Source organism: Pleurodeles waltl, chromosome 2_2 (assembly GCF_031143425.1).
Source record: "Pleurodeles waltl isolate 20211129_DDA chromosome 2_2, aPleWal1.hap1.20221129, whole genome shotgun sequence".
NCBI classification, from domain to species: domain Eukaryota; kingdom Metazoa; phylum Chordata; class Amphibia; order Caudata; family Salamandridae; genus Pleurodeles; species Pleurodeles waltl.
In genome coordinates, this window is record NC_090439.1 from 1127054112 (window position 1) to 1127081617 (window position 27506).

Sequence of the window (27506 nt, forward strand, 5' to 3'; positions counted from 1 at the left end):
AGGGAATTACATGGTTGTACCAGTATGCCAATGTGAATTGGTAAATTTAGTCACTAGCCTGTAGTGACAAATTTGGAAAGCAGAGAGAGCCTAACCACTGAGGTTCTGGTTAGCAGAGCCTCAGTGAGACAGTTAGGCACCACACCGGGAACACATACAGGGCACATACTTATGAGCACTGGGACCCTGCCTGGCAGGGTCCCAGTGACACATAAACACACTGACAACATAGGGTTCTCACTATGAGCACTGGGCCCTGGCTAGCAGGATCCCAGTGAGACAGTGAAAACACCCTGACATATACTCACAAACAGGCCAAAAGTGGGGGTAACAAGGCTAGAAAGAGGCTACCTTCCTACAGAGATGTGCTCATTGAGTGATCAGGAAGGAAGGCAAATTGTCAATAAACAAGCTCCACATACACCTTATCCCAGAACATAGTCAACACACACATTGGAAAGGAAGTATTTTGTGAAACTCTGGAGGAATTTACAGAATTTGAGTCTATGAGTATAGTCTCCAGCTACATTGAGGGGCTTTATTGCAGTTTTTTATTTAATTGTTCAGATGATCCTTGGAGTAAGGTAAGGCTAGGTGTTAAAGTAATTCAAAGTATTCATTTTTGGTTATAATAAAATGTTTCATCAAATGACACCAAATGGCTCCTTCTGATGCCAGTGATGCCCAAAATATGAGTACCTTGTTAAAAAAATGCATGTCAGCCTAGGGGAGTACTGTAATCACAAGTTAAGTACTTAATAAGAATACAAAAAGGAAGGAAAATAGCAAAGAAAAGTAATGTATCAAACTACTACCAATGTGATAGTTTACCCTTTTTTAGCTAAATAAAAAATAGGCTGGCAATTCAACAATTATGTCACAAGTGTGTTATACATCCATGCTCTTTTCAGCAAATTTTAGAATAAAAAAGAAGGTCAAAGTAACTGCAATTGGAGAAAGTGATGAGAAACATAAAAACGTTTTTGTGATTAGGATCGACAGAAAACATAAAATGTAATTTTTAACTCAATTAGTTGCAGGTTTGTTATGCAATATTTCAGAGAAACTATGGATTAGCAGTCAGCAAGGACATCTGTAGAGATCCTGTATTCCTGACCTTAACACTGATGGCTACAATTGTGAGAGTATAGGGGTATTTGGGCTTCCAAAGGAACAATTTGAGTGTAATGGCAGATAGGATGATTTAAGTCTTTTTGTAGTACATAGGCCCAATATAATAAGACTGATGTCCCAAGGATAACTGAGCATTGTTTCAAGTCTTAGTCATTAGGTTCAGGGGCTCAGGTTAAGTAATTTAAGGGTATAAACAAGCAAGTGCATGATTTTCTACCAGTGTTTTACATCTCTAAAGGAAACATAAAGGCTACTATTTCAGGGAAGGGGCAACACTAAGGCCCTCATTACGAGTTTCCCGCCAGACACTTTCTGCATTCAGACCGCCTGTGCGGCCTGAACCCCGCTGGCCCTATTAGGAGTTCACCACAGTGCCAGCAGGCAGAAACAGCTTTTCCGCCCGCCGGCCCTGCAGTGAACAGGGCCTTAACATTGACGCCGGCTCCTAATGGAGCCAGCGCGAATGTGGCGATGCGGCGGGTGCAGCGGGACCCGATGCGCCTTCCACTGCCCGTAATTCGGGTCGTGGAATGCGCGACAGGGCTGTGCATGGGGGCCCCTGCACTGCCCATGCCAAGTGCACGGGCAGTGCAGGGCCCCGCCACGCCAACATTATGCCAGGCTTTCTATGGTGGTGTGAACCACTATGGAAAGACTGGTGGTATGGGACATGTAAACCCCAGGGTGGCGCTGCAAGCAGCGCTGCCCTGGCAGATGACAACCACGGGCACCACCAGGCTGCTGGCTGGCGGCAGCCTGGGGGTGTTGGTGGTCTGACCGTGGCGGCTTCTCCACGGTCATAATGTTGCAGTCCCACTGCCAGGCTGTTGGCGGTGGGACCGCCATCGCGAGTCTGGCGGTCATGCGACCGCCAGACTCGTTATGAGGGCCTAAATGTGCACAAGACCAGGAAGGTACCTGTGTCCACTAAGAAGAAAGTGTGAAAAGAGCTACAAAATTAGAAAAGAGAAACGGCATGTTACTCATTGAGGTCTTGTTATGGTTCTCACATCTAGTAGTGACCATAAAGCCTATTAGCAGGGCTGGATTATGATAGACCTTACTTAAAGCATTTAGAATATATTAATCCTCTTTCCTTCAGGAGATGGTAGAATCAAAGGGTTCAAGGAAATTGCACATAATTGACTTTCAGAAGCATAACTAAAGATTTCTCTCCTCCCCAAACCCAGACCATCAACAACATTCACATCTTCTGAATGAGCATATCAGTTCAAAAGAATAGTGAGCAGTCTGGGTTTGGTGGTTACTATGTGACAATGGTACCTCTGGGGAATGAAAATTATAAGATGATGCGTGAGTATACAGGATATCTTTTTCAATGGCATTACTACAAGAGAAAGGTGGAGAGTGGGGAGTAGGGCTCAGCTAGCTGTAAGAAAACAGCATCACAGTTGATCACGACAAGTGTATATTCAGAATGCCACTGAGGAACTGTGTGGGCATATGATAACTAAAAACTGTATTAAATGAAAGGATGTCTGGATTAAGACTGGTGTTGCTTAATTAAGAGTGAACAATGAATTCCACCAGTAGGGTGCTGTTGTTCAGTGGGGCTGATCCCACTCCAAATTAAAATACAATGATAGGTACCTGGGGGGAAATGATTTCGAATTATTGCAGATACAAGGAAATCATAGTTGTAAGAATTCAAACCATTTTTATTTTCGTTTATTTTAAAAACATTGTCAATTTGTAAATACTTTTCATATATAATAATACATCAATGAAATTGTTCTTTCCAGCTTACCATGTGGAAACATTCTTAAATCTCAAAACTTTAAAATAATACAAAATGGTTACTTTGGTCATCCTGATGTTAGTTTAGGGTTTTCCTCAGTCAAGAATGACTGCTATCTTCCAAGATTAAGAATATGCAGATTCTTGCTCAGAGCTCCCTAGAGCCTTTATTTACAGAACACATGGGGCAAGTGTTTCAACATTAGTTTCACAGCAATATACCTATGTGAATAGTTGTTTTCATTTTTGCATTGTCCTCAATTTCTACAAGTAGAATTTGCTATATTTTCATAACAGCAATCTGTAATGCTATCTGTTTTCAACCACCGACTCCATCTTGACCACTGACTCCATTTTGTGCTTAGCTTCAGGTGCCGTCACATCAGTGGCGCAGGGTTTTTCCACACCAAGCTAGTTTTTTCCACATAAAACGTGTTTGCGCTTTTTCTCACTAGCACCGGGTTACACTGTGCAGGAACATAACATGGGGGATGTGGATGGTAGACGTGGTAATCCACAGCCTGGGAATGTTTTCAGTGTTTTCATTAAGAAAAAGTACTGCTCCTCTGTCTCTGGAATGTGCATTGGGGCAGGGCCCGTTGCTTTGCGTGTTTTTGACGCAGACCGAGTACAGCCAGCATTTGAAGTCAATAACTGAAGAGAAGGGTCGATTGCTAGAATCTTCCTCTTGAGTTTGTTTAAGGTATATAAGGTGGGGGGAACCTTGGCACTGAGGCAGAAGGAACTGATTTTGGGGGCAGACGTACTGTCCAATAAGATCCCATCGGGGAAGTTTCTCCTGTCTTAGCCGTCCAGGGTTTCTCTGCTTGATATTGGCAACGATGATGATGGTTTCGATCCCCATGGTGATGCATTTTTATTCTTAGTTATCTGGCTTGGATGTACGCACACATATATATTCATTGCTGATGTATTGCTCTTTTTATGCCTGTCATTGTTAAATTTCTGTGAGTATTTTGCCATTTAAACGTGTTTCACTGCATTCAAGTTAAATGCTCATGTTCATATTTCCTTGTGCTTTTATTTGATATCTGGGAAGTGCCTTAATAAATTCATTACTCAAACTAGGAGTTCTGCGTTCCTTGGCATCGTTTTTATATTAGTTTGAAGCAAAGCAGAACACACTCCACACTAAAAAATTGAAAATATGCCTTAAATCCAATGCTCTGGTACTTGGGTGTCATATTGCAGCATGCACTTATGTGATGTTTTTGTTGCTACTACATCCCTGTCAGTATCAACAGTCTGTTTCCACATTCTTCCACTACATGTTCTATTTCTGATATTTTGGAATATACTGCTGCAGGTGCATTCACCTTTAGATATAATAGATATAAATATTTAGCAAATGAAGGAGCACTTTACCCAGACTTCCATCTCTACAGATGGCAACGCCAAACCCCAGCATACATTTTTAGCTTCAATCACTTCAATATTCATTGAGACTTTTTAACTCATATCGGGGCTCAATAATACATAATTGAGATGAATGTAGACTAATGGAACTTACATATGGAAGTAACACCATTTCTTAATAGATGGTGTTAAATCTAAGACGTCCATATACAGTTCTATGCACCTTTGCATCCTGGACATCTACACATCTTTTCATGTACCACTGGAGCTAAACATGACACCTGCTTAACATATGGTGTAACATGCAGCAACTTCATTGTATGAAGAATCCACCGTCAGTTTTATCATCAAGTCCTTATTACACATAGTTATTGTCTTGTCAGTATCAAATGTAGATTTGATTTTAAGTATATGTACAGTAAGTTTGTCAAGCTAAAGATGTGGTTCTATGGGTGTAAGGTTACAGATCGCAGAGTCACCTGAGTAACCTACAGCTTCTGCTGCTCACATATTCTGCGTGGAAATGTTGCATCTCAAGTAACTTAGAAGAGACGTCATCCAGAAAATCGTGAAAATAATGGAGAGTACATAAACTTGTTCTAGACTGGTGGTAAACAGGAAGGTTTATGTCTCATGTTTCTAATTTCCTTGCATCGAGGAACCAGTATTTAATACAAATACTGCAAGTACCTCAGAACACAAACGTCACCCAAAATGCATGCTTATCCACTTTATCACCTTATTCATCTAAACCGTGAACCACAGCTCCTTCACCAACTCACAAGCAAGATGACCTAAGATGGCTCCCTGATCACCTTCGGAAAAGTGCTTGTGGAAGTTTGTCAACCCTGTAAGTATCACGATTTTCCCAACTGTCCAATTATTCATCTCTTTAAATATATGGATTATCACTCACATTGAAAAGGCAAAACCATTCTGTATGCAGAGCAATCTTATTTATCTTTAAGTGAAAGTTGTAGCAATATTGCTTCATCTGCAAGATTCAATATCATCAGAGATGATATGTAAGCGATATTAATCAGACAATAAAAACTTGCTAACAACTTAGACACAAGTTTGAAAAAATTAGCAATGCGTACTGATCCAGGAGGCTTAAGTGTTTTTTTAGGGAGAGTATTATTCTGTTAATTTGTTTAATAGTAACATGCTGGACTCTTGCACATCATGCAGTGTTTGGGTATTATCATTATATGCAGAAAGGTTTCTAATAAGCCTTTGTTAATCCCTTTGAGGGCTAAGGCTAAGTGTTTACTTTTGAGTATTCAACATCATTTTCTGTCCAAAGCCAGTGCTATTTGAGCTGATTTTTGTAATTCTATAGTTTCTTTTCAACAGTTTCCTATAAACTTTAATGAAATGTTTCTATTCCTCGTTATGCCACAATTGTTTGGGAGTCTTTCCTGATCTTTTTTCTTGATTTACCTAGGTGGCAAAAATTCAGCATCTAACCTATGAGAGACCAAAATCAGCATTGTAATTTTCACACATTTGTCCAATTTGATGCAAACTTTTCTTCACATTCAGTATTCAAAAATACATTATCTATTAGAATTCTCACTACTTTCAATATATTTTAGTTGCACCATCCCCACCCATTTAGTCTAGGGTAGATATTCACTGTTGAAGTTCTCTGTGGGCATGATCTACATGCAGGTCTTATTTCCTCTTACCGCAAAAGTCTTCTCAACATTAGTGAGTGTGACAAAAATAGGTCAAGCTAACTTTCAGTGTGGTCCATCACCATGAAGGATTTGAAGTTTTTGGGACCTTTACATTCATTACAGGGTGAATAATAAAAATAATAAAATAATAACTATTATTATTACTATAGATATTATAACAACAAAAAAATACTTTTCTATAAAATAGCATATAACGCTGGAGGGGGTCGTCATTTTTAAATACCAGCTGTTACAAGCACTCATATAAAGATGGTTAACATTTTGACAGCTGAAGGATGAATGCCCAATCTGGCCTTAAAATTCATGATCGACAGACTACATCTGACGTCAACAGTGTTGACTTAGCTTACAATCTCTAATCTATAAACTAACAAGTATCATTCCCTTTCTGTTTAAAATTTAGTGCAAGATCACCTAGGAGACCTCAATTTAAAAATTAGATAAAGTTCTAGTGCAGAAGTCAGAATTTGCTTTCTCTCTTGATCTGGTCTGACTGGCTCCACTTAGGACACCCCTGACCTGGATCCATAAGTCAGTGCCTGCTCTCCATAACTTGAAACTACGACTCACAGGACACAACCAATGCAAGCTTGATATGTGCACCATCTGCGTTCAGTGTTGCTCCCAGGAACACATGATCTGTTCCAGATATTCAGGACAACCACAACTATGTAAATGAGTTCCATTTACATTAATTGCACTACATTTTCTCCTTTTTGTAAGGAGAACCTAGAGCTATTGCATGGATTCAGGGGCTGATCAGGAGTTTGGCGGACGGAAACACCCGTCTGTCAAACTCCCAACAAGCAGGTCGCTGCCGTGCTGGTAGCCTCCCCGCTGGCCCCATTACGATTTTCCCACTGGGCTTACCCGCAGAAACCAAGGTTTCCACCAGTCAGCCCAGTGGGAAAGGTGCGGCAGCATTGTTGCCCACTCATAATAGGGCCAGCGGCAATGCTGCCACATGCAGGGGGCACCAGCACCCTCGAAATGAGCGCTGTCAGTGCTCATTTCAAGGGTGCTGGGCAGGGGGACACCTGCTCTGCCCATGTCACAGGCACGGGCAGTGCACAGGCTCCCTTGTGCCCCCCTGCACTTGTTCTACACCAGCTCTTTTATGGCGGTGGAACTGCCATGAAAAGGCTAGAGGAGAACAAGGTTGTAATCAGAAGGGTGGCACTGAGTTCAGCGCCGTCCTGGCTGATTACAACCAGGAGTGCCGTCAGCCCATCAGGATCACGAACCCTGGCGGGGATGGCGGTAGGTTAGCGGGTCTGCCCTCCAACCTCGTAATGTGGTGGTCAGACCACCACAGCAGCGGCGGTCCGACCGCCACCGCTAGGCTGGCAGTCTTCAGACCGCCAGACTCGCAATAAAGCCCTAAATCTAAATTTATTGAAAACCAGGTTAAGGCCACTGAAAACAACTCTAAGCATACTGTCCAACATCACAAAATCACAGGCATCTAACACCAGAACACCACCTCCGTGGCATCAGATTGATGCACTGAAATTACAGGTTGTTTTCATGAGGGATCCAAACCATAAGAAATTAAACCTCTGACACTTCCCTTTTAATACAATATGACCTCAGTAACATCAACACAAATGTACCATCCAACCTCTGGTTGACTTAGTCTACTCTTGACATTTACTCAGCTTAATAAAATGTTTGCCTCCATAAAGTCATTTAGACACCAACCGCATCCCCTACAGCCAGTCCTAGCAAAAGTGCCCTCCTCATCTCAGACGTTCATTGGCTGAACTCAATCAAGTCTTCTTTGAATCAAGGAGCAGTACCTAAACAAGCCCCTCAAAAGGTGGTAGAGGAGGGCTGGGGTAGGTAGAGGTGTTATTACTTCCTGAGACCTATGCTTTTCGAGAACCTTGCACTCATGCAGACATCATTGTTTTTAAGATTTTAAAGCAAAACTGGCTTCTTTATGAATGGAAAGAGAGGCAACAGAGCTACTTTTTCTAAATTATTCCAGATACTTGGATCTTCCAAGTTTCCAATTTCCCTACAGGACGATTCTTTGTCCTTACTTCTAACCCCAAGAGTCCTCTATCTCACACACCCTCATTCTAGAAAAGCACATCACCTGGAATATGCTGTCTTTCTCTGCTGCATGTATGTCCTGTAAGGGCTCAACATGAATCCCTCAGAGATCCTTACTAAGTCGTCGCTTCCAAAGCTGACTACATATTTTACACCAGGAGGGCACAATGGTCTTATTTTCTTATGCATTTTGTGTGTTACAATCAGGAACATCATGAACAAAAATATTTGGAAGGCTGAAAAACTGTTTTTGGATTGTTTCTCATAGCCAATGCTACATTAAGGCACCACAGATATCTCCCTTAGACTGCTACCACAAATGGTGACCTGAGGCCACCAGTTCAGGAAAAATGACCTAAAAATTACTCTATTGTTAGGGGATTAAAGTACTAAGGCCCATATTTATTCTTTTTTTAGCGCAGCATTTGCGTCATTTTTTTACGCAAAAGCAGCGTAAATATGCAAAATACAATTGTATTTTGTACGTTTGCGCCTTTTTTGCGTCAAAAAGCGGCGCAAATGCGGCGCTAAAAAAGTATAAATATGGGCCTAAAAGAGGAAAGATTTAATGTTGTCTCAGCTACTAAAACCCTTGTCGTCTACATTAGGTTCTACTTATTTGTAACACAAATTTAGACTTGAATGGAACTGGTACTCAGAACTGTTATCTCTGTTTACTGTGTTTTCAGGTGGATACAATGTGGAGTACTCGATTAGGAACTTGCCTACAAAGGTGGCGCAGTACATTGAAAGGCGAGATGGTGGAGTCCCTGCTAGTCCCAACAATGTTATCATCTCAGTGGGAGCTACCAGTGCTATTTTGGTGAGTAGACCCCAACTCCACCCAATGCACCGTCTGGAAAGATGGGTTGGTGAATAAGGAAAGCTAGACTTATGGGGGCAGCATAGCAAATTTTCCTTGTTGCTAATTTCACATCCCCTAGTATTGGCAAAAGAGTAACGAGCAGTGAAGCAAAGAGACACCAGCTCAGAGGGCGAGAGAGATGACTGGAGGTTTGTGTTCTTGAAAGATCTAACTTGAATCATTGCTGCTGAATGCAAGATCTAAACAGAAGTATTAGATTAGTGGATGAAGCTGTAGAAAAAAGAAAAAACCCAAAGTCAATCAAACATTGAGATCCAGGGACACTCTTCTCACAAAGTGTACAAAGTCTTAGGTGAAACCAACAGGAGCAAAGAAATGGCATTTGGCTGTCACTATGATTGTCAAGAGGCTCCCTTATTCTGGGCTTGAGATTAAAGAATAAGGTTTGAGTTTGGACATAAGTGCCAAAGGATACAAGTGTGAGTGTAAGTTACAAATGTAAGTGCTGATGAGAAATAATGAATCACAGGCACAAGAAACCCTCAATGAAAGTTTGCGTAAATAATCTGTGCAGTTGGAATGGCTGCCCGGGGCAGCTATGAATAAATGGGGCACAGTACTCCCTATCAGTTGTGACAAGGATATCCCAAATCTCTGAGCAGTTCCTTTATAAAGTCACAGAACTCTAAAGTAGCTTGTGATATCCTTTTTATCTATGGTTGGTAGTAGTTTATTTCTTATAATACATGGTAAAACAAACGTCCTTCACCACTCCCATTTTACATCTTTAGTCTCTTACTCCTTCTAATCAAATAACTAGTCTGTTTGCAGACATCATATAATAAATCTTGAATTTTTTCTGTGAATATATACACAACAAGAAACAACCAGTAGTTTCTTGCAAACACATACTTCTGAGCTGTTTGATGTAAGTCCGTTTTCAAGGCAGGTTTGTGATTTAGAATGTGTGGGTAGCGTATGTAAGTGTGCATGTATGTATGTAAGGATGTATATATGTATATAGTATTTCTATGGAGCAACCCTAGCCAAAAGGAAGTGTAGTGCTGTAGAGGGTCATAGATGAGCAAAAATTCAATGAGTAATAGGAGAAGGAAGCTGGGTCATGGAAGGTTAATGTATTGTGGTGTAGTATTCTTTAAGGCAGTGCGTCTTCAACTCTTTCCTAAATTTGAGCAGCATTGGGGTGGGCATGAAACCGGTCCCAGGATGCTTGTTTCGGGCTGGACTGTTCCCATGAGGAACAGGGTCAAGACTGATTTGCATATGGCTGGGTCCAAACTGGGGTGGCAGGGTGAGCAAAAGAACGATGGATTAAACCCAGATCTGTGACTGGGGGTGAGTGTTTGCATTGTTCAGCACTCCCTCCATCATCCTTTTGTGTTGGTAAAGTTGCCCCAAGTGGGAAGTGTATGCCCAGACATGGGTCCCATGTTCACTGTGCCACTGGATTCAAGCTAGCCTGGCTGATGAAGGGTGATACCCTGAAACCGGTCGCAGGATGCTTGTTTCTGGTCCAGGGACAACCTGGCCTGGCAGTTCGGGCTGGACTGTTCCCATGAGGAACAGGGTCAAGGCTGATTTGCATATGGCTGGGTCCAAACTGGGGTGGCATGGTGAGCAAAAGAACAATTGATTAAACCCAGATCTGTGACTGGGGGTGAGAGTTTGCATTGTTCAGCTCTCCGTCCATCATCCTTTTGTGTTGCTAAGGTGGGCATGATTGATACAGAGATGGTGTCCTGGCTGCGGATGTGCAGAGAACCACTAAAAATCGTGAGCTTGTCTGCAAGATAGCTTTATAATGATGTAGCTGATTTTGAAGATTGGTGTCCAAGGTGAATCCAAGTGACCTGGTATTCTGTGAAAGGTGGGGGCTCAAAGCTGTCCTGGGTCATGCCATTCAGCCCAGTTTGTACTGCATCATGTTTGTTTTTCTTGGCAAATAAAAGGAATTCTGTTTTCATTCAGTTGAGCTTCAGGTAGGCGTTAGACATCCAGGTCAATATGATGTGCAAGTAGTGTTTGAGTCATTGGATGTGTGATGTAGAAGAGACATTCAAGTAGAGTTTTGTGTCATAGGCAAATGGGTGAATCTTGATTAAGCCTGGGCAACATTTATATAAGTCCAATGTGATTTGTGTCATTTCAGGAATTTGGTGTAATACTTGTTATGCAAAATTCCTCAAATTATGCCATTACTCCATTTTTTCATAATTAGTGTCATTCCCAGTAAAAATGTACTTTGAATGGTGCCATTTGCAGTAAATATTTACCGCAAATGCACGGGAGCAGTAGAACACTAGAAGTTGTTGTTTGCTGTGCTTTGTTTCAGTGTGTTCTTGCACTCAAATATAGCCTGAAATGACAGAGTTGTATTTCGAGTAATTATGTATTTTGCTTAATTACGTGAAAGCAAATTTCCTAATCTTGATGCTATTATCTGTGAATATAGTTTGAGGATCACAGGAGACAGTATGGAATCCTCGGGAACTCCACAGGTAGCAGGGATCCTGTGTGACTTCAGGGCTCCTATGTCAACATTCTGCTTCTGCTGTTGGTTGGAAAGGAAGGAGGAGAACTAGTGAAGGACATTGCCAGTGAATCCCATGTGGGATTCCAGGCTGTGCATGAGGGTGGGATGGTTGAGTGTGTCGTAAGCAGCAAAGAGCTCCAGCAGTATCAGGATGCAGGGGTCATCTTCATCTGTGGTCAAGAGGGCATCATCTACAATGTATAAGGTGGTGCTCTCTGTGCTGCAGCATGATCTGAAACCAGTATAGGAACACTGAGGTGATCTTGGAGTTTAACGTAGTCTCTTTTTTCAATGATCTTTCCAAAGAATTGTAGGTGAGTGATGGACTGACTGTGTTTGGGCAAAATATTGAGAAACAAAATACTGGCAAACAAGAATATCATGAAGTCCATATTATCATGGACATAAATATCAAAGGTAAGAATATATTTTTGTTTTTTTTAACCAGTTTTTATTAGCATTTCTTATCATCACATATACATCTGTCTCACCTATTTCAATTTACATATTCAGAATCAATAATCCCACCATACATTTGTTCGAGATGGACATCTCAACTGTAACATGATGGAGTCCCTGGTTTAGTACTTACAAACAAGAACAAACAGCAGCAGCAAATAACCTCTCATGTGATGGCAGCAATCCATTTGTTATGCCATTAGTATTACAATACTTCCCTTCCAGCTTTGGCATGCACTTTTCTCATCCGGATCCACTATTGGCATTAAACGTCACTAGAGTCTATTATTTAAGTGGCATGTAGACGGCCCGGTGTGCAAGCGGTAGATCCCGTGCCTGGACATAGTGGTGGAAATCTTGGCTGGGAGGGAGGAGGACCGGGCAAGGGAGAAAGGGAAGTGATGGATGGTTGGGGATGGAAGAGGTGAGGGAGGAGGGTGGTAAGATTAAGCGGGCCATGATGGGGGAGGGTGGGGATAGTGGGAGGTGTTAAAATATTAGGAAGTCACATGAGGGGGTATGTCCCTACTGCTGTGAGTGTAATGTTAACTGCCCACCTCTTCTTTATATGTTTGTATGTCAAATAACAACACCTCCCAGGCAGCGGCTACGGGATATGTAGCCCGTGGGCCTCCACCCATCGTTGTGCTACTACTTCTGCCCACCTCCCTCCCCCCCATTGAGTTTCACCACGCACCAGTGAGTTATACCTGGCAATACCTGAGCTTTCCAACACATAGCTATTAGTCTGCAAGCTATCAATGCCAAGTCAATGAAACGATTTCCAGCTTTAGCTGTTTTCGAGTGCTTGAACAGTTCCAACAATGCACCCTCCTTCGTGCACACATTTGTGCGGCCAGTCACCTTCTCTAGTGAAGTGGATACCACAGCTCATACCGTTGTTGCTTCTAGGCAGTCCCAGAATATATGCATTATCCCAGTTTCCAGTTGTCGGCATCGAGCGCAGTTCAAAGATGACCCAAACATGCAAGAAAGTGTATCGGGGGTGAGATAAGCCCTGTGTATTATATTGTCTTGGATGCACTGCAACTGAGCGTTCTGCGACAATGTCCTAGGGTATGCAATTGCTTTTCCCCACTCTGTGTTTGACAGCTCTCGACCCAAGTGTCTCTCCTTCTCCCCGCGGACCACAGTTAACAGGTCATGGATAGTGTGTGTGAGTGCACAAACAAACCAGGTGATAAGCCTAGGACCGCCACCCATAAGGTACAGTGTGTGTATCAGAGGGCGCTGATTTGGTTTAGTGCCTGTCATGTAAAAATATCATTGTGTATATAATTTTATTTTTATATTAAATTTTTATTTTTTATTTATGTATTGTAAAAAGTTATTTTTGTAGTCTTATTTAGCGCCTCTTTGAGTACGGTGCTCCTGGGACCGCGGTGCCTGTGGTGGCAGTGTGACCGCCGCCTCCTCGGAGGTCCAACCGCCAGATTACGAAGATGGTGGTTTAGACCGCCACACAACTGCCACAACTGCCAGGGTCTTGAAGCCTGCGGGAGTGGGGAAAGCTGTGATCAATTGCAGCGGGGCAGATGCTGGCACCGCTGTGCTGATCACAACCTGCCTTTCCGCCGAGACTTCCATGGCAAGGACCCTGCCATGAAAAGCTCAGTGAAAAGGGCGGGAAGAGGCTCCAAACAGGGCCCCAGTGCGATTTTGCCTATTGGGCAGTGTGGCTGGGGGAATGTTGTACCCCCTATGCCTGCATTGTCGGTGCACCGTCTTTGCCATTAACAATAATGTGCATGGCAGCAGTGCACCCGAGGTGCATCTGGCGCTGCACGGTGGCAGCATGTGCCTTAGGCTCATTTTATGAGCCGAAGCAAGCTCCCTCAGTGCCACCGCCATAGACACATCGCCAGCCCGGCGGTGGTTGGGATGGCGCCAGCTTGGCACGTTTCTCCCAACTGCCGCAACGGCGGTCCGGCCATCGGACCACCAAAGTCAAAATCAGCTCCTTACTGTTATATAGAATATTTAGGCCCGTATTTATACTTTTTTAGCGCCGCATTTGCGTCATTTTCTGACGCAAAAGCAGCGCAAACCTTCAAAATACAATTGTATTTTGTAAGTCAGCCCCGATTTTGCATAAAAAAACGACGCAAACGAGGTGCTAAAAAAGTATAAATATGGGCCTTAATATTTTAAAATGCATTAGAATTTTATTTGCAGAATTATGTTTCATATATTGTTTTTATTATCAACTTTGTTTATGTATTATTTAAATATTTATGTTTTGTTATGTTATATATTTTATATATTTATCAATTTTCTATATTGTTTATTAAGTTAAAAATATTTTTAGATTAAATATTGATTTATGATGTACTTTTTTGAAAAGTTGTTTTTTGTGAGAAATAATTATGTTCAATTGTTCATCATTGTGATTATATAGCATGCAGGTTTTTATGTAAATTATTTAATTATTTGAAAAAACAATTGTTTTTAGAATAGTGTAATATTTGTTTGGGACTCTAGAATTAGAAATAATTTGATTATTATTTTGAAATACTTTAATTTTTAAAGTTCATGTTAGAAACCTAACTACATTAAAAAACATTGTTTTTTGTTAATAAAATGTATTTTATGTTTGGAATAAATGTTTACATTGTCTAAAATTAATGATAAATTATGTAGATTAATTTACTACATTTGTTTTTAAGTGTGTCGTTTAATATTAGAAATGAATGCAAAATGATTTTATGTATTGTTCTGGTACTATTTTATTTTATTCTGTCGCTTGATTTGTTTTATAATAACGTGTTTACATATTTTATATTTTTATTGTGATGATATACAAATAGTATGTTGGACTGTTTAATATGATTTTATTTAGTACGCATTATTGTATTACATATTTGTAAGTTATGTTAAATATATTAGTATCTTTTGCAAAATTATTTAATTTGAATATAAAATTATGTTTATTAAGTTTTGATAATATATTAAATATTTGTGGTAATGGAGTGATAAATAGAAAATCTCCTTTCTTTGTTGTCAAACATTGTCCCAAAATTAGTTTTGAATGGTGTCAGAATAGTAATTGTGACCTCTTTAGGGCCAGATTTACAAGGCCCTGGTGCCACTGGAGAGTCAATTTATGTGACGCTCCGGTGGCGCTGTGCACAGCGCCACATTTGCAAGGCTGCTCTAAGCCACTTGTTGTGGCTTAACGCCTCCTTGTAAATATGGGCCCCTCCAACACAGTTTTCTGCGTCAGTGGGGCGTGCAATGGGTGTTGCTGTGGGCGCCCCACCTCAACACCCATTGCTTTTGATGCTGCTCCAGATCTACAAGAAGGTATAAATCTGTGGCAGCGCCAAAAACTAACGCCACCCCAGGGGTGCCATTAGGATGGCACAACAAGGAGGAATTATTTTATTCCTCCTCGTTTATGCATTCTGCAGCACATATAGAAAGAGCAAAAGCTCATGAGTGAACGTTTATGTGCAGGAAGGTGTCCCTTCCTGCACATAAACAATCATTCAAAAATGACGATTTGCTACTTCTATGTGGGCTGCATTCTTCAGCACACATAGAAGTGCCAAATCGCCATTGTAGATGTTTGTGTGCAGGAAACGGCACCTTCCTGCACATAAACAATCAATCCCCTGAATGCAGACACCCTTGTACTATGGTGCAAAGGTGTCTGCATTGGCGCTGGCAGCTAAATTTAGCGCCGGCGCAGGGGAAACACAGGGGTGCACCGTATTTTAGTAAACACTGCGCATCCCTACGTTTCTAAAGTGACGCAGCGTGTCGCTGCAAATTTTGGCGCATTAGAGTGCTGAGTCAGTTTTTAGTAAATCTGGCCCTTAGTATTCAAAACCTTCCCCAAAATGGTTTGGATTGGAAATGCAGTAGTAAACTTCACACATTTAGGGGCTCATTATGAGTTTGGCAGTCCGGCCGTCGCACACCAGCACCCCTGGAATGGTGCTGGCAGAGGAGCCCCCTGCACTGCCCATGCCATGCACTGGCTTCCCAACAGCCTTTCCATGGCCGTGAAACCACCATGAAAGGTTGGCGGAAAGTGGACATGTGATCAGCACGCTGGGGCTGCCATGGGCATTGCCACGGCTGACCACGACTCTGACCACCGCCACTCCGTCGGGATCTGTGATCCAGGCGGTGGCGGCGGTCCGACTGCCAGGGTTGTAATCTGGTGTTCAGACTGCCAGGAGTGCGGCGTTCTGACCATCACCACAAGATTGGCAGTCTTAAAACCGCCAAACTCGTAATGAGGCCCTCAGTGTCCATCACCTCCCCCAAAATGGTTTCGCTTGGAGTGGTAATAGTAAAAACAACCTCGTTAGTGTCCAGCACCTTCATCCTGATGTTACTCTACAGTGTGAGTGTTAAATGTAAAGCTTTTAGTATTCAGCATTTCACAATTCACATTAAGTTTCCCTTTTTGTTTTTGCTACAGTCAGGACACGTTATGGTTTTTATATTGCTCTTTATGTAGTTTTTCATCATTTATTTAATGTTTATGTTTATATTTAATTAAACACGTACACTTTTTTTAAATGAAATTTAAAAAATGTAATTATTGTGGTACAAAATGTATTACACTTTTTTGAAAAAGATGTTATGTATTTATTTAACAGTTTTAACATATACTTGTAACCATTTTAATAAAAATATTATGTAATTATTTTTCACATATACATCTGTTACACATAATTGTTACATATATCTGTTTTTATTGTAACAGGTTTTATATACTTTTTAAGTCTACAATTAGTACAATATTCATAATAGATATTGTTTTAATAGTACTACTCACATTATACTTTACATAGTCATTTATATTTTCTAAATACATTTTTAAATATTGTTTGGATTATAGCTCACAGCAGAGAGCAGAAGGCATCAGCCCCTACCCTTATGGGCTGAGCAATGGCTGATCTTTGTACCAATATAGTGGCCAAGGTTTTTCCGCAACTACGTCACATAGATACAAATCCAGTCCAAGGGCCTGATTACGAGTCTGGCAGCCCGAGGACCGCCAAACTCGCAGTGGCGGTCGGACTGCTGCACTCCTGGCAGTCCGACCACCAGATTATGCTCCTAGCGATCGGACTGTCAGGATACCGCTTCCTCCACCTGGGATTAGGGATCCCTCGGTTGGTGGTGGTTGGAGATGTGGTCAACCACGACTCCACTTTCTGCCAGCCTTTCCATGGAAGGCTGGTCGAAAGCCAGTGCTGGGAGCCACTGAGGGGCTCCTTCGCTGCCCACGACCATGTTTTGGGCAGTGCTGCCCTCCCCCCATCCCCCCCCACCCCCCCCTGCCAGCACCCTGGGAATGCGCACTGTCTGCTATGGAGACAGTGCGCATTACAAAGGTGCTGGTGTGTGATGACATTGACCTCAGCTCCCTTAATGCCGTCATACTGATTCCATCAGGATGACAAGCAGAAACGTCATAATAAGACGTTTCTGACGATTAACCTGTTGGAAACATCGTAATATGATGGGGGTGAGGCCACCGGCTTGATGGCGGCCTCGTACCCGCTGTTTTGGCAGTCAGACCACCAAAGTTTTATTCAGGCCCTAAGTCTAAAAGTACTGAGCGTGTGCTGTGGAACTCCATTCGAAGCGTTCGATTGACTCTTCGTTCCACAGGTCAGTTGCTTGTGGACGGAGAGCTGATCGGAAGCTTGAGTCGTGAGTTTGTTTCGCTAACGAAATAGAATAAACTTGATTTGTATATATTATTATGATCTGGAGTTTGGTTCCTTCTTGCGCCCCATATTACAAGTGCCTGGGCAGGCTAAGGGGGCCTGTCAGATGTGATATATACTAATGTACTAGACCATGCTAGAACCACCATGCTAATGCACATGTTCTCCTGTCTTCTGAAATCAGCGTCCACATGTGTCTCTGTTACTATGGTAATGGCCAGAATACAGGCCAAATGTCCATATGTAAACGTTTTTTGGGAACTGTTGTGACAGAGCCTGCTGGTGCCCCCCCCCCCCCCCAATCCAGTGCAAGAAATTGCAGCAATGTCCTGAAAGCGAAGCTTGGTACAGCATTATACGTAGAACATCCCACGTGACCTAGGGCAGACTGGTCCAGGTTTATTTCAGAGGGTTCATCTTCAGTTAGACAGGCGGGGCCCCATTGCAGCTGATCTGAATTCAGGTCATTTATTTGTTCCAGACAATGTATTTTCAATTCCTAAACCAGGAGCTAGAGTATTTGAGGGAGAAGTAGTATTGTTTCCTTTATCACTGCCTGCCATGCTCGGGTATATACGTTTAGCTGAATAGGGATTGGCTGTTTTGCTAACTTTGGATGTGTTCTATTGATACTTTGGAGTACTAAGCATGCCCATGGGGTTCTACTAGCTGGGCCCAGGTGTAAGTGCTAATAGGTGGGCTCTTCAAAGACCTAGACTAATTTCAGTATTGACTTTTTAGATCTGTCATTAGCCAAGAATATTTGAAATAAAAAAAAAATACATGCTTAACATTCGTACATTTAAGAGCTTTTAGACAATTTTATCCATTTGTCAATTATTATGTCATTCATGCTTTCTCCCACCCCCTATAGCATGGAGCAGTGGGTCAGCCCATATCAGCCATTGGCTGACTTGTATGTGACTGACAGCATTCTGCCCTATCACAAGCAGCACATCCATTCACTACACATCCACACACTATGTGCTTCACTTCAGTGCCAGAGACTACTATTCCAATGTGCTTTTTGAGATCAAAAAATATATTTTTGCTTTTAGCTATTTTTTTTTAGATTGAGGGCCTATGTAGCTTCCCCAATATAAACGTTTGCAAGAAGACAAACCAAAACAGTCACTGACAGAGCCACAAGGCGGCGGCCAAAACAGATGGAGTGCCAATGCTCGTTCCAATAGAAAGGTGGACATTTTTGGGCATGCAGGAGTACACTACACAAAAGAGGACTCTTGTACTACCACTTCCAGTACTCATAAATACTTTTCTGAATTGCCCTCTACCCTCATTCTCCACCTGCTATATTATTAAAAATCAGAAAGCTCCTGGAAATAATTTGTTTGGCGTCCAACAGGCACTTCCGGCTCCCCTTTACTCATGGCGTCTTCTCAAAACAGCGCTATGCAGGCAAAACCAAAGCTCGAGCCAAGGAGCTGGGCTAGCAGGCTACATAAAGCTGCAGACTAGTTGGAGAAGCAAAGTTTCCGTATTGGAAATATTGGCCACATTCTTATATTGTGTTGGTAGATCCAGGGCCGGACAGGCCTTTTATTCTGAAGGGCATTTCCCGCTGGGCTGGAGCCCAAGGAGGCTGTTTGGGAAAGCCCAGCATAACTCCCCCAGTTCTCCAAGGGTACTTGCAGTAGGCACAGGAGGCCTCAAGAGAGAGAGAAAGAGATGGAGTGTAGGGGAAGGTAGAGAGAAAGCAATCAGAGGGAGAAGAGAAGAGAAGAGAAGAGAAGAGAAGAGAAGAGAAGAGAAGAGAAGAGAAGAGAAGAGAAGAGAAGAGAAGAGAATAGAGGAGAAGAGAATAGAGGAGAAGAGAAGGAAGGAAGGATCGTGGGCACTCCCTGGTACTTTGTCAAATAATATGCTGACATCTAAAAAATTCGAAAGGTGAGAAAAAAAGCACCAATAAAGACCAGAAACACCAGGTAAGGAAAAGTTGAAGCTGTGAGAGAGTCAAAGATGAGTTTGACTAATTCAAAGTCTTTCACGTTATATTCTCCGCTGGTGATGAGACGTTTGTGAGAAGTTTGAGGTTGTGAGAAGTTACTTACTGATCCTGACTTGTGATCACGCGGTGCCCCAGCTTTAGTTCTTGTGCATCTCTTTATCTAGAGTACCATGTCTTTCATCGTCACAGAAGAGGACCCCAGAAGAACTGGGGTGATGGTCTGCGGGCCCCTACGCCCAGTCTATAGAGATGCCATTGTGCACTGCGGCGCTCTCAAGGTGGAGTGCCTCCTGAACGAAGAGGAGGGATGGGCTCTGGATGTAGGCGAGATACGGAGGTCCCTCTACAAAGCCCGAACTCACTGCACCCCCAAGGTGCTCTGCATCGCGAACCCCGGGAATCCAACAGGTACGGAACAACCAGCAACATTGTGATCAACATCCTTAACTCTACTCAGGGCTATTCTCCTTACCCAGCTCTGGGCCTGTAACAATCACCAGCCATGAGCATTCTAGAATGTTCCTTTGTTTGATATCAGATGGGGTTTTGAGACCTATTGTGGCATCATTCACCTGATGGAGCCTTATTAATATTGAAGCCCAGAAATACTGAAAAGCATGCAGTGCTCTGCAGTGGTGAATTATCCAAGGCGTTTCCTGCCAGCCTGCAAGTCACACCCCCTTTGCGTTAGTAGGGGCTCAGTGGTATGTGATCAGGACCGGAATGGGGAACCAAAATCAGCCCTGAGAAAACTACTCAAACCAGCCACACTCCCTTTGTCTCCTTGGACAACCTCCCTTTCCATCCATCCGTTCTCTCTCTCTCTCTCTCTCTCTCTCTCTCTCTCTTTCTCTCTCTCTCTCCTTTCTCTCTCTCTCTCTCTCTCTTTCTCTCTCTTCTCTCTCTCTTCGCTCTCTCTCTCTCGTTGCCCTCTCACATAGCTTTCTCTCGCACCCCCCTCCTAATTCTTCCCCCACCTGCAGCAATGAACCTCAGGGAGCTGGGGAAAGTAACAGATGCACTTGGAGTGTCCCTGGGCTTCCAAAACCGGCCTCCAAAAGCTCCACCCCACCGGGGGAAAGCCTTGTGGAATAAATAAAAGGCCTGTCTGGCACTGTATGTGATGCAAGGCCATTTTCCTGTCCTGTTGGGTCCACTTTTGTACATAAAAGTTGATTAACGCTACCATTTGGCCACTTTGAATCAGACAGTACAACTTTGCAGTGTTCAATATCTCACATTGCTTCATTAAGATTGTTGAAGGATGTAACTAAAGAGCATGTCTTGTTGCAAGTGAAACAGGAGCCACTCTAGTTGGAGGTAGTAACTTTTTTATTTCGATGTTTCACCCTTAGGCATATAGACTCCACATGTCAGTCAGGGCATCATTCTCCCACCAACCTTAACTCCCTGACAGACTTCCCCTGCACACTCAGCTCAACATCCGCACACAGCACCAGATTAGCTATGTCCTTGCGTTGCCATTGCATCATGCAAGGTGTTGGAGGGTAGATCGGGAACCTTTTGTAATCTGACTTAAGATGAGTTTGTACATTGTTTCCCAGTGAACTTTGGTAAAATACGCTATGTGTAAGAAGCCTTTTGTGAATATACACTGGATAGGTTACCCTCTGCTACAAGTTATGTGTATGTTGCAAGCTGCCAAGGAGCTCTGTGACCATACAAAGGAGTAAAGGTGAAGTCTGAGGTCCTTTATATGGTAATGAAAGTCCGAGGTGACTTACAATACCCTTCTAAGAAGGACGGGGGTATTTTATTCCTTATAATGCATGCTCATACTATTACCCTTCCACAAAATAGACTACCTGTTTTGGCCCAGATTTACAAACACTTTGCAACAAGATTGTGTTACTTTTTAATGCAAACCCGGCACAAATTCATTTGGTAGGATTTACAAATCAACTCAGTTTTGCACTACTTCTTTAAGAGCGAGATACGTCCTCATATGAAAAATGGATACAAAGACACATTTCACCCTTAAATATACACGGATTTTGCATTTTTCTTAATTACCCATAGTTTTCCTTAATTTTCTTCAAATTTTGTGCAATTATGTGCCAGAAAATTACATGAATTTTGCACACCCCTAGTAAATATCAGTTGTAATCCTCTGCCCTTCACTCTATCTGTTGACACCAGACATTATGATGTAGTTCCATTGTAATACCTTATTACGTTGAGGAACCACATAATTTTCATATTACTGGTGACTAGTGATGTCACAACAACAATGTAATTAGAAAATTAGAGACCAGGTTTTTTTTACAGAATTACAAGCTCCTATAAAATATTTATTGCTTTTCACAATTAACCTAAAGAGACAGGCAATCATGTGGAAAGTTGATCTTAAATAACACCTGTCAGTTCTTTCATTATGTTATACAGGAGAAACAGCCTTTACCACACAACACCTTTACCATGCAGCCTTTACCACACAACACCTTTACCATGCAGCCTTTACCACACAACACCTTTACCATGCAGCGTTTATCATGTACACCTTTGCCACGCTTGTTGTGCTTTTACCATGCAAGATAAGTATAGGTAAGGTGAATATATATATATATATATATATATATATATATATATATATATATATATATATATGTATATATATATATACATAGTTATATAATGAAAAAAGCAAAGGTTAAAGTAACGTTATAGTTAGGTGAATATGTCAGTAATAACATTAAGGTTTCAAAAATACAGAAATTTACCAGTTATAGTTTGCCTAGTTAACTATAACTTGTGCCCCATAATTCACTGTTTATGACCTCACACATTACATCACTCACTACATGTTCTATGAGATCTTTTATGACATTACTGATGACATCTCATTTTGGGGTGGGGGAATAACAAATAGTGGGCACTCTGGATGATTTCAATTCATGACTTTAGTACATGATGATATCCTTATAATATGGAAGGGCCTTAACTCCGCAGCATTGTAATATGAGCATGGAATGTTTGTGTGGAAAAGACATTTCAAATTGGCCGCCAGAGCGAATTGCTTTTGTTCTTTTTGTTATAGCCCTTTGTTGATTTTCACTACTATGGAGTCACGCCAATTTTTTTTTGCGTTGGTGGGGGATGTACATGATATGGAGCAACTTCAGAGTACACATCTTACATTACTTGGTAGTGAAGTCCTGGTGTTTATGTTCGGGATCCCAGACCCAGACGCACACCACTGTTGTCAGGGCTCGTGAGAATGTGGAGGACTGGAATACATATATTCACTAAAAAACTAAAGGTTACAGGGACGTTATAGTTAGGCTCAGAATTTACACAAACAAAACCAAAGAAATTCAGCAGTTATAGTTACAGTTATCTCAAGTAACTATAACTTGTTCTCTAAGGTAACTATAACTCGCGCCCCTGCCATTGGACCATTAAAATTCATGTGCTATAGTTACCTGAGCTCACTATAAGTTACATTTAATTTAGAAAGGAACAAAATGAAGGTCTTCACTTTCTCAAAGAAATTATGATTAATGCTGTAGAAAAAAATGAGGGCACAATTTAAGTGAGTTTTAAAATATCTTCCTGTTGTACTTCCAACAGGAGCAGCCTGTCAGATGATTCCTTTGATTTCTACTGCAGCCTCCGAGAGTGTTCTAAAGAACAACTAGAGCGCTAACAATCTAACTTATGACGAAAGTGTGGCACACCTGAAGCCATCGTGATTGAAGGTGTTAATTTAGAAAGGAACAAAATGAGGGGTTTAATTTTGTCATAGAAATGATGGTTAGTGCTGTTGAAAGAAAAATTAGCACATGTTTTAAGTGAGTGCTCAATTATCTTTCTCTTCTATTTCATTAAAACATTCTGACATGCGGACTGAGATATGCACTTTCAACACCAGCAGCGGGCTACCAGCTAATTCCCTGTGATCAGTAGCTTACACAGTTCTAATGAGCACTTATGCCTAAAGGGTGCCACATCTGAAGGTCGTCTTGATGGAATTGCAGTGGAAAACTGAAATGTTTTTTTTATTACTGAGGATACTTCAGTAAATAAGGAAATTGGGAAGCCAGGCCCTGTGTCCAGCCCCCCCACCATGCATTGCGAAGGGCATTTTACCTACTCAAAAAAACAAAGGTTACAGGTACATTATAGTTGGGTCCAGATTTTACACACACAAAACCATGGAAATTCATCTGTTATAGTTAGAGTTATTTCAAGTACCTGTAACTCACACAGTCACCATACACTACTAAATACCTGAGATATTGCATTACTCATGACATCGTCTTTGACATAATTGATAATATCACTGTAACCTTTGTAGTGAAATTATTGATGAGAAAACTGTGCATGGTGAGGCACAAGTTATAGTTGCCTTAGGGTTATAGTTACTAGATACTAGTTACTAGATAGAAGGAGCTAGCCCTGGGGGGGGGGGGGTGGCGGTGCCTAGGGCCATTAATGCCTCCAGGAAGGGAGCAGCGCGGCCTCCCCTCCTTTCATTTGCACGGGCTGGCCCCGGGGAGGTAGTGGTCCTGGGACCATATATGGCCTGGAGGGGGGCTGTGCGGTCTTCCCTCCCAGTTTTAATTATATTACAGGCCCCAGGGTAAGTGGTGGTACTGGGGGGTTTCAAGGAGCCCCAAGAATGGGTGGTGATCCACGTGTCCCCTCTGCATATTAGCAATCAAGCAATCAATCAATCAAGCAATCAAGGCTCTGGGGCTCATAAGAACCCAATGGGTCCACGTAGCCCCCCTCCAATATTTTAAACAAGCCCCGGGGAGGTGGTGGTCTCCGGGGCTCATAGGAATATTAGGAGGGGGCCCTGTGCCCCCCTCCTTTTTTCCTTTTTTTTAAATGCTGCATGCCCCCGGGACCTGGCCCATCAGGGGGCTAAAGTGGAAAAAAGTGCAGCAGACTGTTTTTTTTTTTTTTTTTTTTGCCAGAATTGTGGATCCTCTGCGAATTTCGGTGACATTTAAAAAAAAAAATGCTTTTTTTGCCCTTACGAGGACCCTTAGGATTCAGGATATTCCTACCCTGCCCCCCTTGTTTTTTTAACATTTTTTGGGGGACTTGATGAGGCCGAGTCCCAAAATGGCTGCCAACACTTCCTGGTTGAAGTGTTGGCAGCCAATCAGATCTCAGCATGAGATCTCTGGGATCCGCAGAGCCTCTGCATCCCTAGAATACAAATTTGATTTTCCTTTATTTACTCTAAAATTAATGAACGGATTTACACCAAGTAACAAAAATTGTGCTTTTTGGACCAAGAGCTACCTTTCGGCCAAAACTGGTGTAGTTCCGTCCAGTCGCTCAGGCTGTAGTTGTGTCTAAAATCCCTATGAGAAACTGCATGGGGAAAAAGCATTTTGGGATCACTCCTTTTTCTCAGTCCCCGCTTGACTAATTACCCCGAAACGTTCAAGACAGCAGCTGAGCTGAGTGTCTTACTAATTTTGAACATTTCATGAAGATTCATCAAATGAAGCTAAAGTTCTTGGCAAAACAAAAAAACGCTTTTCCTATGGAAACTAGGGGCCTGATTTATGAAGTTAGCGCCTCCCTTACGTCATTTTTTTACGCAAAAGCGGCGCAAAAATATATATTTTGTACATTTGCTCCAATTTTGCATCAAAAAATGACGTAAAGACGGTGCTAACTTTTCATAAATCAGGCCCTTGGTCCTAACTGCATCTGCAACGGTTGCCAGTAGGTAATGTTTGTACATGTCTATATATATGGATGTATATAGATGTGTGTATATATATGTGTATAGATATATGTATATACACACACACACATATATATATATAAATGTGTATATATATATATATATATATATGTTTTACTGTTTTACTTACCTTATTATACTTACCATTTATTAAATCTCCTGTTCCCCTGCTAGCTAGCTACGAAGGTAAAGTATCTGTCTCATAAAAACGAGAATATGGGTTTGACCGAGAGATCAGAAAAATCCCATCAAAATAAAACGTACTGGTCAGTTCATACCAAAACTGTTTTAAAAATAGATATAAAGTGTCCTGAAGTACATTTTCTTGAAAAATGTACCTGAAAATCAGGTGCAATGTCCTGTTCCGCACTGAAGCTGCCCTTTAACTGGGTGACCAGGCACAGACTGGGACTGTACACCCTGTAAATTTGACTGTTCTGTGAACAGTGAGGCCTTAAGCTCCCGCCTGCTCTGAAGAAACTCTTTGGTGAAAGATGACCGGCTGTTTGAAGCCACCAGTCCATCTTATAATTTGCAGGTGGAAACCCAGCCTGAGTGACAGCGCTCACCTGCCAGAGGGGACCCTTTTTCCTCCTTCTGGGGACACCCTCGTACCTCAATATGGCTCACAGGCCGTGCACCCTCCTGACAGCTCCAGTGTGCACATGTCCGTAATATGGCACTTTACGGCACCAGCAGAGGCAAGGTGTTTCCTCATGTGTGGAGAGGATGTGGCATTATGGCCAGAGCTGGCGACTTTGGACCTAGTTTGAGTCTTGATGTCACTCAACATCCTGTGATTCTGGGAAAATCACTTAATCTCCCTGTGCCTAAAAAAAAGGAATGTGACCTTGTGTAATGTAACTGGTGCTCATGTAGAGCCCTCCAGTACCTTTGATCTGAGCTCACCCTAAATAAAATTGCAAAACAAATTCATGGGACCCCACCCAATACAACTGAAGGAGCACCCCATTGAGATCACTCCCGAACACATATAGCACTGGTGCTTTTTAATGTTAATGGTGAGACCGAGTTCCAAAATGGCTACCAACACTTCCTGGTTGAAGTGTTGGCAGCCAGTCAGATCTGAGCATGCGATCTCCATGATCTGCGGAGCCTCAGCGTCCGTATTATAAAACAGGAATGCACAAGTGTCTGCAGCCCCTTCTGAAATCCCACAGTGCCCCATCCTTTCAGAAAGTGGGCAGATGCTCCCATGCAGCACATAGTGCAATTCGGCCCCTGATGCCTTGGATTGTGAGGTGGTAGAATTTCTTCATCTCGATCCTATTATAGGTTGATGAAAATCCTGAAAAGACTGAGGCCAGCTGCTCAGTGTTACAGTTTAATTACTGGAGGGCCCGGGAGGGCCCAGCACCCCCTTCCCTGTAGTCCTACAAAATCTCTCCACCAAAATCATTGAATCTTCCTTACATCCCAGATTCATTGGTTTATGCAAGACTGAATTTTCTTTAAATCCATATTTGTATATTTATTTTATTCTGGATTTTCTGTAAAGCTTAGGTACCTATCCTGGGATGGCTTCATAGCGCTTTGGTGGTGTGTCTACAGGTAAGGAGTGACGAGCAGCCTTAAAGTACAATCATTGGAACTGATGGTGGGGATGTTGCACATCACTCATCAGTGATGGACAACGCCTGGAGGTGGCTCGCCATTGAATATCACCACCAACAAAGAACAAACCTTGAGATAGCCGGAGTCCTAAGGGTCTCGGCATGAGGCAAAGCTCCCATTAGGCAGCTTCATTGTAATGACTTGAAATGAAGAAAGTTTTCTAGAGGTACTATAGCTTTAATGGTATGGGTGCAGCCCGGGATACAAAACCCCTTGATTCCATCGGTTGAGGTGGTAATTACCTTAGCCCAAAAATATGTACAGTGGATTGGCACATCAGAGCCACACCTGCAGGGCTTTTTGGCACAGATATTTAATAGAAGAATGAGAAGTGGTTGTATCTGACTTAAGCCCATTGCGACATATATAGATTTACTTCATAACTGCAAAATTTGTTTGGTAGTATATGCACTCCGGTCCATTCCTCTCTACAAAATTGTGTGAGAATATAATCCTCTATTATATGTTAGAGTATAATTCTGTTGTATGTGTACAGCATAAGGTCTTCTTTGGAATTATCCTAACAATCCCCCCATCCACATAGTGGCTTTACGGTGGTTTCAGAGTGGGGCGTTGGGGGTCTTTCTG

The 27506-nt window shown here is 42.2% G+C and overlaps 1 protein-coding gene across 1 annotated transcript in view; it reads left to right on the top strand.

The window, feature by feature from the left end:
- Positions 1–27506, top strand: part of LOC138282927 (alanine aminotransferase 2-like) — a 66363-nt gene that overhangs the window by 23223 nt on the left and 15634 nt on the right. The window contains exons 4-5 of the mRNA XM_069220986.1: positions 8720–8853; positions 19717–19960. Coding sequence (XP_069077087.1) covers positions 8720–8853; positions 19717–19960 — 378 coding nt within the window. The remainder of the gene's footprint in view (positions 1–8719; positions 8854–19716; positions 19961–27506) is intronic.